Here is a 14,674-nt window from a genome sequence, read left to right as displayed (position 1 = left end):
TCGTGCTTTATTGCCTCTTAAAAAGATTATTAATAATTATTAATAAATATTAATAATTATTAGTAATTATTAGGAATTATTAACATATATATATATAGTACAGTTTATACATACGAAAGATTGTTTTTGCCCTTCCCCTTCCCCTTTTCCCTTTTTTCTGCACAATGTGCACATTTATTCATAATTAGTAAAGGGGGAATGTACATTCGCAAAAAGTGACGTACAGAAAGGGGGGGTATAATATACGTAAGAAAAAAGGAAAACAAAAGCAATTGTATGGAATCATATATGTTTGATAACACAAGAAAAAAGGGAAAAAAGGGAAAAAAAAATTTCAAGTATTATGCATACCCAATAATTCGAATATAAGGAATAGTTGCGTGCTTTATCATTGTTCCTCCATATATATAGTATTTAAGTATTTCAAATTCCTTGCGCAAGAAACATTTTCCTACTACTATTAATAAATGGTAACTTATCTAATAAGTGGCATTTTTTAAAGTAGCTGCGTGAACATCTATTAAGCATGTATGGAATATTTATTGCTTTTGTGTATGCAAAATTCATAGGATGAGGTATATGCAATAGAATTATCTTCCGCCATACATATTACATATGACATTTTGTGTACATTCCTTATAAAATTCCATTCTCTCTTCTTTACCTTATTCCATAACAACTGTAGTAGTTTCACTTCCATAACTGCTGTAATAGTTCGACCTATATCAAATGCTGTAGCAGTTCGACCACCAAAACACCACCCACCTAACAACCCACCTACCACCTAACAACCCACCTACCACCTAACAACCCACCTACCACCTAACAACCCACCTACCACCTAACAACCCACCTACAACCCTTAACAACCTTCCTTCTTAAGACCCGTAACAACCCATCGTTCCACCTACCACCTAACTAACAACCTCCCTTCCACCACCGTAGCAACCCACCAACCACCTAAAAATCTTCCCTTCTGTGTACCACCATCCTAACAAACTTCCTTCCTTCCTCCTCTTTAGACCTAAAACCGGAACCCCTTCCTAAAATGTTCTTTTCCCCTCATCCCTTCCTCCTTAGACCCTCCTTCCTTTCCTTCCTTCCCTTTCTTTGTTTTCCTTAGAAAGGTAATGTTCCCTCCTTCTTTCCTCTGGCGAAGGTTACTTCCTTCTCATCCCTTAGGAAGGTACTGTTCCCTTGGGGGAAGATATTGTTCTTTTGTATTTCCTGTGAAGAGATATGTAATATTTTTCTACAGCTTTAAAAAGAAGCTTTCCATTTATGGATGCATGGAATGGTAACCTACGTTATTTCTATTCTGTTGTTTCCTTCCATTATTACTTGTGCATCTTCCCCTAGATGGTGGTGATCTACCATATATGGTAGAAGAATCTTCTATTGAACCCATTGTTGAACCAAGTATGGAATTTATTGCTGTGGACGCTTCTGTGTAACCTATTGTTGAAGTGTCCGTTGAATTGTATATTGAATCATTCTCTGTTGTTGTATCAAAGTCTCTTTCAATTGTTGTTCTTTTTCTATTACTTTTACTTTTGATGCTGATGCTTCCAAAGGAATTTTTTATCCCAGAGAATAAAGAAGTGTACTGAACAAAGAGTGTGTAAGGAAGGAAAGAGAAGGAAGAGTGTAAGGGAAGGGATTGAAATATGTATTAAACATACATACATACATCTATCTATCTACACATATATATATATATATATATATAATAGACAATGTGGCCCTATTCTATATATTTGTTTGTTCATATAAAAAGAAGAATGGTGGTATATATTCATTCTATTCTATCCACACACACACACACATTTTTCTCAGTTTTTATTGCAACTAGTACCTTATATGAAAAGAAAGTAGCAGCCGCCACTCCCATTCCTGCTATAGATAATATGGAAGATATGGCAGTTGCAGTGGTGGTGGTGCCTGTATGGGCTATATGTCTTTCACTATATACCCCATTACATTTTAATTCTGAAAGTTTCCGTTCATTGTCTTCAAGGATTCCTTCAAACTCTTTACAATTTTCATTAGTAATTTTTTCCTTACACTCCCCATATATTTTATCATAGGCTGAATAGCTTTCCTTCAGATACTCGCTGTACTCATAAGTACAGGGATTATCATCGGACTCAGAATCCTCCCATTCGTCCTTTACTTGACTATGGTAAGTACAGTACTCATATGCTAGTTTTCTGCGGTTGAACGTGCTTTGGTCAATATTCTTTGTGCATATATCTCCATACGTGTATGTAGTAGGCAAATCCTTTTTCAGTGCCTTGTAAATTTCATTCATAACTGTGGGGAAGGAATTTTTTGTGTTCACATTGTTCCATAATTTATCTCCTAGCCAATAATAGAATAAGTAATATACAGGACCATTTACTTCTTTCTTCGTTATTTCACTTCCTGCTGATGCTGCTGTTTCGTTCGCACTATTAATTACGGAACACCAAGCTTTTGCAATGTTCTCAATATCATCTTTAATCTTCCCATATTTCTGTAATACAGTCGTCAATGCAGCCGTCAATTTAGTCCCCAGCGTATCCCATTTACACGGAGATTCACCTTCCATATCGTCCTCCTCCTCATCGTCAACTTCTCCATGGTTACCTTGGCCCTCATCAAACTTCCTGTACCTTTCTTTCCAAGGTAAATCACTCACCTATTAAGGTAAATAGTGGAATACATATATATATGTATATATTCATGTACATATATAAATGTACATATACCTGTATTCTTTCCTCCTCCCTTAATGTGATGTGCATCCTTCAAGGAATACTGTATATTATATATGTATATGTGCTTGTGTATAAAAAATTCAATGGGAAAGAACTAACCGTTAGTGTCTTCCCCGAACTTGACATTTTTCCTATACACTCTTTTATACAGTGAAATTATTTTAATAATCCTCCTCGTACATGCGCACATGAGGAATGCACAGGAACTGCGCACATTTTATATTTATGAGCATAGAAATTTTGTTCTCCTTTTTTATAACATATATTGTTCAATTTTCCCGTTACTGGAGTGTTTTATGCATATGCGTCAAATTATTATATGTATATAATGAAGGTGAGAATATGAATAGGTAAGCTCAGATGAACAAATTAAAAGAAGGCTGGAACAGTCCTTTCCTTATTTATTTGTCCTCCTCTATATTAATGTGCTGTGCCTGATTATTAAAAGCATTATACTATTATCAGCACGTTCCTACCATTGTATACAGAGAGAAACGTACTTTCTCTTTTCTTAAGTGAAAAATTTAGCTTGCATTTCTGATTTATGATTCACATTTTCTGAGAGGGTTATTGGAAAATTGTTAGCTCATATATAGTATACCTTATGTGCACACCACTATATTCCACCTCCTTTTTCGGATGTGCAATTTTTATGTATATTTACTAACGAGTATAAATTCGTGCACTATATATAAAGGAATATAGTTATAAAGAATTGTGTAAACTGTATATAGAAGGAAGTATATACGCACTCTTATAGGGAGATTTTTTTACTGTTCACCATTTTATCTGAACTTTCCTTTTTTTCTTAAAAATTAATATTATATAGCACACCGTAATTCACCTTCCCTTCTATTTTCCTTTCCTCCTTATGACTCCTATTAGGTTCAAGGAGATCGAAGAAATTCAGGCGGGTGACCTGAATCGTAGAGCGCTGCTCTAAATCTGTTCTATATTTTATTGTACACTTTTGTGTGAAAGTGCAAGCGCACGGCTTGTAAAATTTACATAAATGTGTACCTGTACACATGCAGATGTACATTCCCTTTTTTTTTCTTTTTTTTTTCGACTTGAATATACCACTTTACGATAATGCTCCAAAAATGGAACCCAAGGGAGGAGGCGCACATATGTGAAGATTCGGCCACTACCACTGTAGAGTTATGTCACCCGTTCTATATGTGGGGAACATCCCATATGTGGGAACACATAGAACACAAATAGTACCTACATAGAGTACTTCTGTTGTCATTGTTTTTAGCACATTTAGAACATATTCATTATGCCAACTTCCAGAAAACATTGGCATAGACGGACATATAGGAACATTACCATACGTAACGTGTCCTCCCTCTGTGTGCGCATTATCATATAAGGGAGGAGGTGTTGTATCGTTCATATGCGGTATGGAACTTGTTCACTCTGCATGTAGAAGGTAATTTAGGTCAAAGGAACAGACACTATTGCTCAAGGAATGGGAGTGTATAAGCAGGATTTACTCACAAAAGTTCCGCCACTTATGACTTTCTACTGACAATATATAACAATGTGTATAGCGTGCTATGCATCATTAGTAAGAACTTTAGTAAGAATTTTAGAAAGAATTGTACTAAGAAGTTTTAGAGGTTCCTCATTATAAGCCCACTCAGGAGTGGGACCGCCTTTTTCCTTACGTTATCGAACAATGATGAGGGAAGGGGTTCCTACTGTTTGGGCAGATGGACACTGCTCCATATAAATCATAATAAAAGTGTATACAGTAGGAACCCCATGTGGAACAATGTTAAAAAGAAGGGGGAGCGGGGAGAGAGCAAATACAATCACGTCGGTGCAGTAAAATGCAAGTAGGGTGACCGCATATAGTGTGCACATAACCTATATGAACGTCCTTGCAATGTAACTCCCACATTGCAATTTAAGCATCTGTGCTTTATATGAAAGGGAAGAATATAGGTAAGAGGGGATACCTTGGCCTATATTCCTCCTCCGCTTAATACCTGCTGAACAACATGTTCGTGCAGGTTGACAAAGTGTCAAACAATAATAATAATATGTGTGCGTACACAATTATTTGTTCAAAATAGGGAAAAAGTACTCCCTCTCTTCCGACGGGTAAGCTCTTTGGGAGAAGTATCATCCCAACGGAGGTGAACTGTTCGGGAGGAAAGGAAACGAGGCACGGGAAAGGATACGCAAGTGACACACATTACACAATGGAGTGAAATAGAAAAAAAAATAATAAAATATTATAAAAAAAAAAGTTCTCAAATGAGGTGTCCTGTCCATGGGTGGTGGGGCTGTCCTCCTCTATCGGTACATCTCCGTATGTGGAAAGAAAAAACTTCCTGGAAAGAAGACACTTCACCATGAATCTTCACACAATTGGGAGTTTCCTTGCACTTTGGGCAGAGCCTTACCCGTGAAATAATAGTTGGAATGGAATAAGGTGCCAAAGACTATGGTGGCCTGCTCATTTTTGCAAAAGGAAGGAAAATGGCATATAAAAAAAAAAAAAAAAGCAGTAATAAAATTGTAAAGCTGTAATATCACAAAATGGTAAAGTAACAAAATGATGCGGCTTCCACATCTGCTATGGACAAAGGCGCGCCTTCTTTTTTCCCGTTGGGCACACACGATAAGCAGCCGGTGTTCCTCCTCACCTGCAGAAAAAGCCAACTCCACCAAACGTACTCAGACATGGGCGATACCATGTTCGTGGCAATTTCCGCCGACGTATAGTAATCTTCCAGGTAGTGTGTTAAATGTATTCTCGAAAAGGATACGCCTCGTTTCGTGAACATGTTCGCATTCTTCATTTCGTTTCTGACATGGCCCATTTGGGGGATGATAATACACGGGTGTCCAGCGACCCGCTTAAGCATCTTGTGCCCAAGGCCCCTTGCGAACATGTTTGCGGGGATGCACTGCAGATGATGTGTATTCCGTAGGGATATTTGTAGATTTCTATTCGGACTATGCGCTGCACGGACGGTCACACTACTATTACTGCGGCAACTGTTCAGCTCTGTGTTTTCGATCTTCAGAATACATCCAAAGGGGGGCAGGGGCCACACGTGCGTTAACAGGGGGGTAACAGGTATAAGCAAATCAGTGTAAATGGAAAAAAATCGATAAAATTAAAAAGAAAAAAAAAAAAAAAATGTGACATATATGCTGTATCGTACTGTGCTCCTCACGTATTTAAGCGTGGAGAAACGGAGTACCAGTAGCCTCATTTGTTGGGGAAAAATTGACGCATATATGTAACACGCACATGTACTTTTATGTGGCAATTTTGCGAAGCGAAAAAGCACCAAGGTGTGGGGGTATTAAAAAAAAAATTCATGTGCATATAATGCACATGTTCCCATGAGCGCATTGCTTCGGCACAGTAAAATTTTTCACCGATCAAGGAAAAAAATCCGAAAAATGGTGAGGAGAAGTCGCGTAAAATTGACCGCCACAGTGATGCGTAACAAAAAGAGAAGGGGCAACCAGTTAGCCTCCTTTTTTTCTTTTTCCCTTTTCCTTTTTTCTTTCATAGCCGCACGATATATAGCGAACGCTGAGGATACTTTTTCTTCCTATGAGCAGTGGGCACACCTGATTGATGTACCTCGCCAACGGGGAGGAACACACATGTAAGCACATAATAAATGTGTAAAAAAAATTGCTTTGGCATATATAAAAAAAAAAAAAGGGAAAAAACATTTGTATAGCTATAATGCATAACACCGCATCACTAACACACGGGAGAGGAAACAAACAAATCATGTCCTTTTTGGAGGTTCATCCAGTTATGTTACTCCAGAAGGGAAGGTATATGAATGGCCAAAAGGATTGGGGGTAATTTTACGTGGTGTGCTAAAATGGACTTTTCACTTGTTAAACGAGGCCCGTGTGAAAATGTAATTTCCTAAAAAATGGCTTAGAATGTTTTCCCCAATGTTGTGCCACCAGTTGTACGTCTACTTAGCTACACCTTTGGAAAGGCAATTTTTTCTATAACTGTTTCCTCTTCGCCCCAAATGGGCTCCTTCCCATTTGGAGGATCCGCTCACATGGAAATGGTTTTCTGAACAGAAAAGGAAGCTACAACGTATCAATGTTATTTTTTTCACCATTAGCTATTTTTTTTTTTTTTTTGTAAGGAGAATAAAAGGGGGGGCTGTCTCTTTTAAAAGGACGCTACGCTACGCACATATATTTTACGAAACACTTTGAAGTGAAAAGCTGCAGTTGCGACGCCCCCCAAGTCCAACCTGTGCTAACTCGAAATGTGCCAACAAAAAAATAAAACCAACGCTTCTCCTGAAAAGCACACACACAGGAAATGTAAGGATTCCTGCGTGAGCAACGACGGGGTATAGGGCACCCCTCAGTTTAATTAATTTCGAACAATTAAAAAGGGAAATATAAAATCGCCCCGTGGGAGGAATAAAAAAAAAAAAAAAAGGCTCTGTAAAATGTTAAAAACGCCAGAAAAATGCATTAAATATTATAAATCGAATAATACTTAAGGATTTTTTTTTTTTTTTTCATTTTTTGGCGTAACTAGGGTTAACCGTTTTCGCCCCACTTGTGTATGCGGTCCAAATTAAGTGCCATGCTGCGAGGAGTTCATTTGCACACGCCTAATTACCAGAAATCTCCATTGGGGCTCTGCAACATGAGGTCACTTTTAATTATTGCTTGGGATTCTTCTTCTTTTCCTCCACTTTGGTAGACTGTAGAACCTCCCTATTTGGTTGCCCTTTTTGTGGCACTTCTCCCACTTTGATCCTCAATTTGTTTTCTCTTAACCTGTGTGTCTTTAAGCGGATCACGTCTACCCCCATCAAGAGCATACGAATCGGCGCCAGCACCACCAACTGCACCAGTCCCATTGTGGCTCCCCTTGTCAGCACCCCCCACGAGGAGAGATATCCCCTGCAGACCCAGTTTTCCAGCCAGCACGAGAGCCACCCCCGCTGTTGCCAACAAGTTGGACGTGGTCTCAATCATTTTGTCATAAAAATTATTTTCCCGTTTATGTATAACAAGTGGGTAACTATTATAGGCAAATGTGTTGTACTGCTCGGGGGGGAATTCATAGCTCCTCTTCATGTCGTACAGGTTTCCCCTACCGTGTGTATAAATTGCATCGTTAAAGAGAAGAGGATCAATTTCGTGCATTATTGACTCGTCATTCTTTCCATTACAGAGGCAGCTCAGAAAGCAGTTATCCTTCTTTCTGCCCGTATACCTACTAAACGGATTCATCATATTTAAAAAGTTGTCATTGTACCCTTCGAAGAGGGGTAATTCTCCCTGAAGGTTATAAGCGCTATTATTACTCATGTCCGGTTCTATGGGACCATTTTCCATATATTGGGGGATATATCTACGGATGGGAATTTCTGTATAGATTTCTCTCCTGGGTCTAAAAGGCACAGGGACTTCCTTTGGCACGTATTGAAATCGTTTGTATTTTCTCTTCACATATTTATTTACATATTTATACTGAGGCACATCCACCACTTTATACACTGGCTTGACCCTCAACTTCTTTTGGGGCACTTGGACATCTTTGTATCTGTACCTTTCTCTGTATATGGGCGTTTCCACATCCTTGACGACGGGGTACGTTCTGTATTCAACTTTGGGCACGTGGACGATATTTTCCTTGTACTCTATTTTGGGCACATGAATTGTAGTTTCTTGGACTATGTTTTTGATAACCGGGTTTGCTGCGGGCTACGAAAGTGGGCAAACAGTTGGGGCGTAAATGGATTGTCATTTGGGGCGCGAATGAGTTTGTAACTGGTTGTACAAATTGACACTGCTGCACGGAAGCCTTACTTCAAAAACGGCATAGTCCTCCATGGTGGTGCAAGGCGAGGGGGCAGGCCCCAAGACAAACTTCTTTTCATTTTTGCAAATGCTATCACACATGGTTACGCAGCTATTCAGAAATTATTGCTAGAAAAATTGGGAAGCAAAACAAGGTAGCGTTGTTGCGCAACTAGGTACACTACTTAACACGCAAGTTTGGGAGGGACAAATCTGTAACATGAAAAAATAAGATAAAATAAGAGAAGCGCTAATCTATGAAAAGAGAGATATCCGCATTCAACTATAAAGAGTGACACTAAACTGGCAATTTTTTCTTCTACATGTTTTGTAGTCTGTATCCTCATGAAGAACGAAGTTACTTATGCGTCCACTTATCATCTAACGGGACAAGATAGACCAAACGCGGATACCATCTAATCTTACGATGGCAATCCGATTTGGGCTAAATTGGACGTATTCGGTCTGTGTTTCATTTATTTGGACAAATTGGGAAAAACTCGGGTGACAGACTTATTTGTGCCAATTTACTCCCAGCAGCTGCGTTCGTTAAGCGCCTTGCCGGGAAAAATAACGAGCTTCACAGAGAGGTCACCAAGGGGGTGAGCTTGCCTATTTAACTTGCAAATTTCACGAAAAAAAAAAAAGCACATGTATGATGCGCAACAGGTGAATTAGAAGGTATACGTAATTCGGTTGAAGTTCAACTTGGCGTTAGATCGAAGTACTATAATTTGTCCGCGAGTAAAAGCTGTCCAAAAAAAAAAAAAAAAAAAAAAACGCTAGTTGTGTGTGTAATATATCTATGCAGATTTATACATTTATATATTTCCATATTTACCTATTTACCTGTTAACACATTTGTACAGTTGTACATTTTTGTTTTTTCCGTTGCGTGTGCCGTTTTGAATCTGGTTGCCGCCAAATTCCGACAACATATTTTCTCTATTAGCGCAAAATTTATGAACAAAAAAAAAAAAAAGCACCACTGTTGGTACATACATTTGTGAAATTTTCGCATGACCTGTTCAGAAAAAAAAAAAAAAAAATTGGACAACGGGAGAAATGGCTATTTTGTTTTTTACACCCTGTTATTTGTATTGCCCGAAAAAAAAAAAAAAAAAAAAACTAGCCATTTTAGCGCAATTCCTGGTCAAACAAATTTGTCCCTTTTGGTACTATTACCACAAAATAAATGATGGAAGAACAGAAGAAGAAAAAGTAGAGCTGGCTGGAAAGTTTTAAATATGCATCTTCCAAAGCCTTAAACGGTTTTACTTTTTGTTTTCTTTTCTATCCGTGTAACGTGGGTCTTCCGCGCATACATCGTGTGCATCACCCGCGCGTGATCAAGGGAGGGACGAATTTGAGCGCACAGTCGAGTGGGCGGCTGCGGAGCAACGGCTATCCACAAATGCGTCCGTTTAAAAGGGGGACAACAAATCGTGTTGCGAAAGACAGGTTTGTTTACACGTAACATGGGAGGGCAAAATAAAGTACAGCAAATCGTAGTAAATAACAATATAGCGCATTAAAGCATATTAAAGCACAGGAAAACAGGACAACAAATAAAACTTGCTACATGAGGAAAACAAACAAAGCCAACAAAAGGGATAGATTCGCACGACGTCGAAATCGCGCTACATAATGTAGTACTTACTCAAAAAATTCGATATGGACGTGTCGAGCACTTCATAATATTCGAACAAATTGTAAATGCACACGATCAGGGAGTTCGGGCTCACGTAAATAGTGAAGCAGTTTTTGTTTTGGGCGCAGGTGCGGATCATTTTGTACTTTATCAAATTTGGGTACATGCTTTTTTCTTCGTGCGAAAATTGGTTCTCCAGGCCGCGTGTGCAGAACTTGCCCAGATCCTTTATCAGTTTGGACACCTAGGGGGGTGCGATGAGGAGTGGGATGAAAAAAGTGCTAATCTCAATGGTGAGCGCAGCACGTATGGTGGCCCGCTTGACCGCGCACTTAGCTCTGCCAATTTAGTATTAGCCTATCTATTGGAGTCACCACCCGAGGAGAAGACGTACCTGCCGCTCGTACTTCGTCGAAAGGACGTCAATATACTGAGAGTCCATATAGCTATAGACACTGTGAAACAAAACGGGGGTGAAGCAAATGTCCTTACTACTGTGGATAGTTACCAATACGTAGTCTGTAAGGTACATTTTGACCAAAGTGGAGTCTCTAATTTTCTCCAGCGTGAGGACACCGCTTCTGCGTTGGGGATTCACTCCCTTCGGTAGGTAGTTGTTCAGGTAGAAAAAAAAATTCACCGCTCGTAGGGTGTGCAAATAGGGGGACTTTAAAATGAACAGAATATTCTCCTCCGATAGCATAATATACGTGTTGTTGCAGTAGACTACGTCGATCATATTCACCTTGGGGTACTCCAATTTTTTGAAAATGAATCGTTTGCTTTGTCTTCCCTTGGGTGCGGCGCATTCGCCAGACACAACCACGTCATCCGCATTCACCGAATCTGCTACAGGTGATTCCCCCTGCCTGATAATCCAAAAATAAATCTCCTTATTTTCAAACAACACACAACCATGTGCACACGACGTGCCGCTTAACAGCACCCTCGGTTTGGAACGTATCAGCTTCTTTTTAAACTTCAAATTGTTGGACGTTTTTATGAAAATGAAATGATCCTTCTTTTGCGTAGTTAACTGGGAGGTGCCTGCGTTTGGTGGATCATCCATGTTGGAAAAACTGGTAATCTGCGGTCCTTGGTCAGGGGGTGCGCCTGCTTCTGTGAAGTTAATTCGCCTTTTCTTTTTGGCTCTCTCTATTGTCAGATTATCATGATGGTCTTCCCCCCTTTGCATTGCACCCACCACACAGTCGAGCGAATCTGCGGTGTGTATACTTTGGCTTAGTTTGCTTCCACGGGAGGGGGGTTTACTTAAGGAACCACGTGTTTTGTTCTTCCCCTTTGGGGAAGCCCTTACCATTTGGGAACCCCTGCCCCTTTGGAAGGTTCTCCCTTTTTTTTTCGACCCTTTTGTGCAGTCCATTTTGGAACTCCGACTTGTGTCCATTCCCGGTTGTGTATTCCCCACGTGCAATGTATCTGCTTCACCGGAATGGTGACCCTTGGAAGCTTCCCCCCCGTTAGTTACCCCTTGCTTGGGGTAGCTGACTCTCCTCCCACCAGTATCGTGAGCACGCGTATAAGACAGCTCGAATATAGATGCGTACTTCAAATACACGGTGCAAGAGCTTAGGTCATATTCAGTGAGCTCGGGTAGGCTGACCAAAATGGTCCTCATTCTCAGCTTCCTCTTCCGAAACGACCGAGGAACAACCATCTTCATTTGCTTAATATTGATCCTACTAGAATTAATATTTGTATTCAGCCCTAAGTATAAGTTGTCCTTGCTGTCCACTAAGCTAAGTCCGAAAAAGTGAATCGGATCGATGGTCTCATGATGGTGTGTAGAACCGCAAAACTCGTCACCATCCTTGAGACCATAATTCAGTCCCTCAGGATGATCAAAGTAGAGGTCTCCCTTGTAGTTACAGGAGACAATTTGAATGTCCTTTATTTCGTTCGAAGTCGGAATGGGCAAATGTTTCCATTCGTTGAAATGGTCCAAGTGCCACAAGTACCTACTGTGTTTGTAGACATAAACTTTATTATCTGAGAGGTATACAAGAATATGCCATCTGGAAAATTTTATAATTTTTATGGAATTTTTCATAAAAATAAAATCATTGAATAGGTAGGTGTTCACGTGTATTCCTAGATGTGGTCTGAATTGCCTGTTTGTGAATGTATACGTTTCGTTTGCGAACCTGGTAAAGGCTCCTCCGAAACAGGCGAAGTTTTTTCGGACGTCGTACTTTTCCATCAATTTGGTTAGCTCCTTCACTTGGTACTCTGCGCGCAGTTGTGGGGAGGGACATAACATGGGGCTAATTACCTGTGGGGTGTGGATGCGTTGTTCTATTCTAGTGCTGCTCTTTTGCAGCATCAGGAGTGGTGAGCCGTCTTCAAGGGAACCCTCGCCTTGGCACAAACAAGGGCGGTCCTCACCAGTGACGTCCTTCATGGAGTCATCCTTCCCACATGCATTCTTTGCGTAGTCATTTTCGCAACATGGGTCCGCCAACTGCACGTAGACCGTACCTCCCTGCTCCTTCCTCTTCCTTGGGTCGTAACCCTCCCCCCTGTTGCGCAGAACCATCTCCACGTCGGTTGTTCGGACAGCTGCAGGGGAAATCATGCGGCGCTTGATATTATTCTTTCTGTCGTTGTTGTTGTTGCTGCTGTTGCTTTTTTTTTTTTCCTTTTTTTTTTTTTTTTTTTTTCTCACTGTTCAGATCAATTCAGCCTCGGTGACCCTTTTTGGAGCCTCCCTTGGGACGAAGCTTCTCCCCCTTTGACAACATCCAAGTCATGGTGATGACCGTGGCACAGTCATCTTAATGCGTGTGTTCCTTTTCGGTTCCCTCTCCTTCGAGGTTTTCCCTCTCTTTGGCGTTGTGCCAGTGGTTGTCACGTTGTTCTGAGCGATTGCAGCGTTGGTGACGAGGCGAAAAAAAAAAAGTGGGCAGGTCCAGCAAAGTGGCGAAGCGAACAAAATGGTTGAAAGAACAAACTGATCGAAACGGAACAAACCTGAAACAGACTCACCCCAATGCAACGTTGTTTGCCCTTTTTTTTTCCTAGCACTGCGCTCTACATCCACATGACAAGCCAAAACTGTATTTTTTTTTTTTTTTTTTTTTTTTTTTTTTTTTTTTCTGTCCGCCCCAATGTAGCCATAAGTTTGTTTTTACGCTTGAATGTACAATTACGATGTTTAAAAAAAAAAAAAACTCCACCCATTTTATGGTCATTTTTGTTGCTTCGAAACAACATCCACCTTTCACACGTTTCGTTTCTCCCTCAATGTGCCGCTCACAAAAATGTTACCCCTTCATGATATGCCCCTACCGTTGCACAGTTTTTAGCAGTACGCATGGGGAGGTAAACCACTAACATTAAGTGACGAGCGATGTGATGCGAAGAAACAAACTTTCCCTCCGAGGTTACGCGTTACACACGTGTTGTATGCACGGTGTGTTAATTTTTTTTCTCATGCATGATACCAGCGTGACAATGGTTACTGCCACGGTTGATTGTTGTCTTCTCCCGACATGCACCTGTTTGTGTCTGTATGTTGTCTTTACATGAGCATGTGCATACGCACTCGGAGGAAAAGTTCAATTCCGTTCTGTCACCACGATGGCATTCAACTACATGAATGTCAATTTTAAAGAATAAAGGAAGGGGAGGAAGAAGGAAAAAATAAACAGGGAACAACAATGCTTCACCACCCCCCATTAAAAATAATTTTCCACGGAAGGTATCGCCCACCGGTTTGTGAATACAATAGGATAACAGAATAAACGCGAGTGTTGCTGACCTCTACAGAAAAAAAAAAAAAAAAAAAAAAAAAAGTCCATAATTAGGCGAATGCATCCGCTCAATACGAGACCTCCACAGACGAGGTTCCCTAAAAATTAGTTCCTTAACTGGGTTCCCTAACCGATGTGTGCGAGAACCCTAAATGTTAGCTCCTTAATAGGTGTCCTTATAGTATATATCTGACCCCCCAATCGTGGCTATCCTTAACAGGGGTCCTACCAATGAAGCTGCAAAATCGCGCTGCAACAATATACACGCCAATTAACGGGGGGCAATAAAGTGCAATGCATACCCTTGTAGATGACCTGTACGTCGTAAGCGTTTCCGGTAGGACCCCCGTGGGCGGACCCGCCAACGTCGTCCCGGGCCACGTGGAAACGCTCACAAACGTGTGTAAAGATATCCCATCATGCGTGTGAATGCCCCTATGTAGATCCCCTTCACGTGGTGTATTTTTTTCCGCCCAATCTGTGCAACGCTTTGTTGAATTTTTCTTAAAAAAAAAAAATTGTGCACCATGATTGCTTTATCAATAGGGCAAAAGCGAACTGATATAGGAGCCAACATTTTTTTCCTTTTTCTAACATATGATAAGAACCATTCAGTGGAGTAGCTTTTCGCAAAGTAAAAAATTATGTAAGCTTCTACA

General features: G+C 40.4%; 3 protein-coding genes across 3 annotated transcripts; all 3 read right to left on the bottom strand.

Annotated features, from left to right (window-relative positions):
• Window positions 1-5,100: 5,100 nt before the first annotated feature.
• On the bottom strand, window positions 5,101-5,818 carry PCOAH_00014160 (Uncharacterized protein; the record flags this gene model as incomplete). Its single annotated transcript, XM_020058225.1, has 2 exons — window positions 5,101-5,225; window positions 5,420-5,818. The coding sequence occupies 2 exons, from the start codon at window positions 5,666-5,668 to the stop codon at window positions 5,121-5,123; spliced, it is 354 nt and encodes a 117-aa protein (XP_019913745.1).
• Window positions 5,819-7,499: 1,681 nt separating this feature from the next.
• On the bottom strand, window positions 7,500-8,693 carry PCOAH_00014150 (Uncharacterized protein; the record flags this gene model as incomplete). Its single annotated transcript, XM_020058224.1, has 2 exons — window positions 7,500-8,495; window positions 8,601-8,693. 2 exons carry the CDS (start codon window positions 8,691-8,693, stop codon window positions 7,500-7,502), a joined length of 1,089 nt encoding a protein of 362 aa, XP_019913711.1.
• Window positions 8,694-10,231: 1,538 nt separating this feature from the next.
• On the bottom strand, window positions 10,232-12,838 carry PCOAH_00014140 (Uncharacterized protein; the record flags this gene model as incomplete). The annotated part of the gene is made up of 2 exons (XM_020058223.1): window positions 10,232-10,486; window positions 10,637-12,838. 2 exons carry the CDS (start codon window positions 12,836-12,838, stop codon window positions 10,232-10,234), a joined length of 2,457 nt encoding a protein of 818 aa, XP_019913677.1.
• Between the last annotated feature and the right edge of the window lie 1,836 nt (window positions 12,839-14,674).

Source organism: Plasmodium coatneyi, chromosome 6, assembly GCF_001680005.1.
Source record: "Plasmodium coatneyi strain Hackeri chromosome 6, complete sequence".
Lineage (NCBI taxonomy): Eukaryota > Apicomplexa > Aconoidasida > Haemosporida > Plasmodiidae > Plasmodium > Plasmodium coatneyi.
The sequence above is the reverse complement of the archived record's forward strand: the minus strand, read 5'-3'. Positions and strand labels throughout refer to the sequence as shown.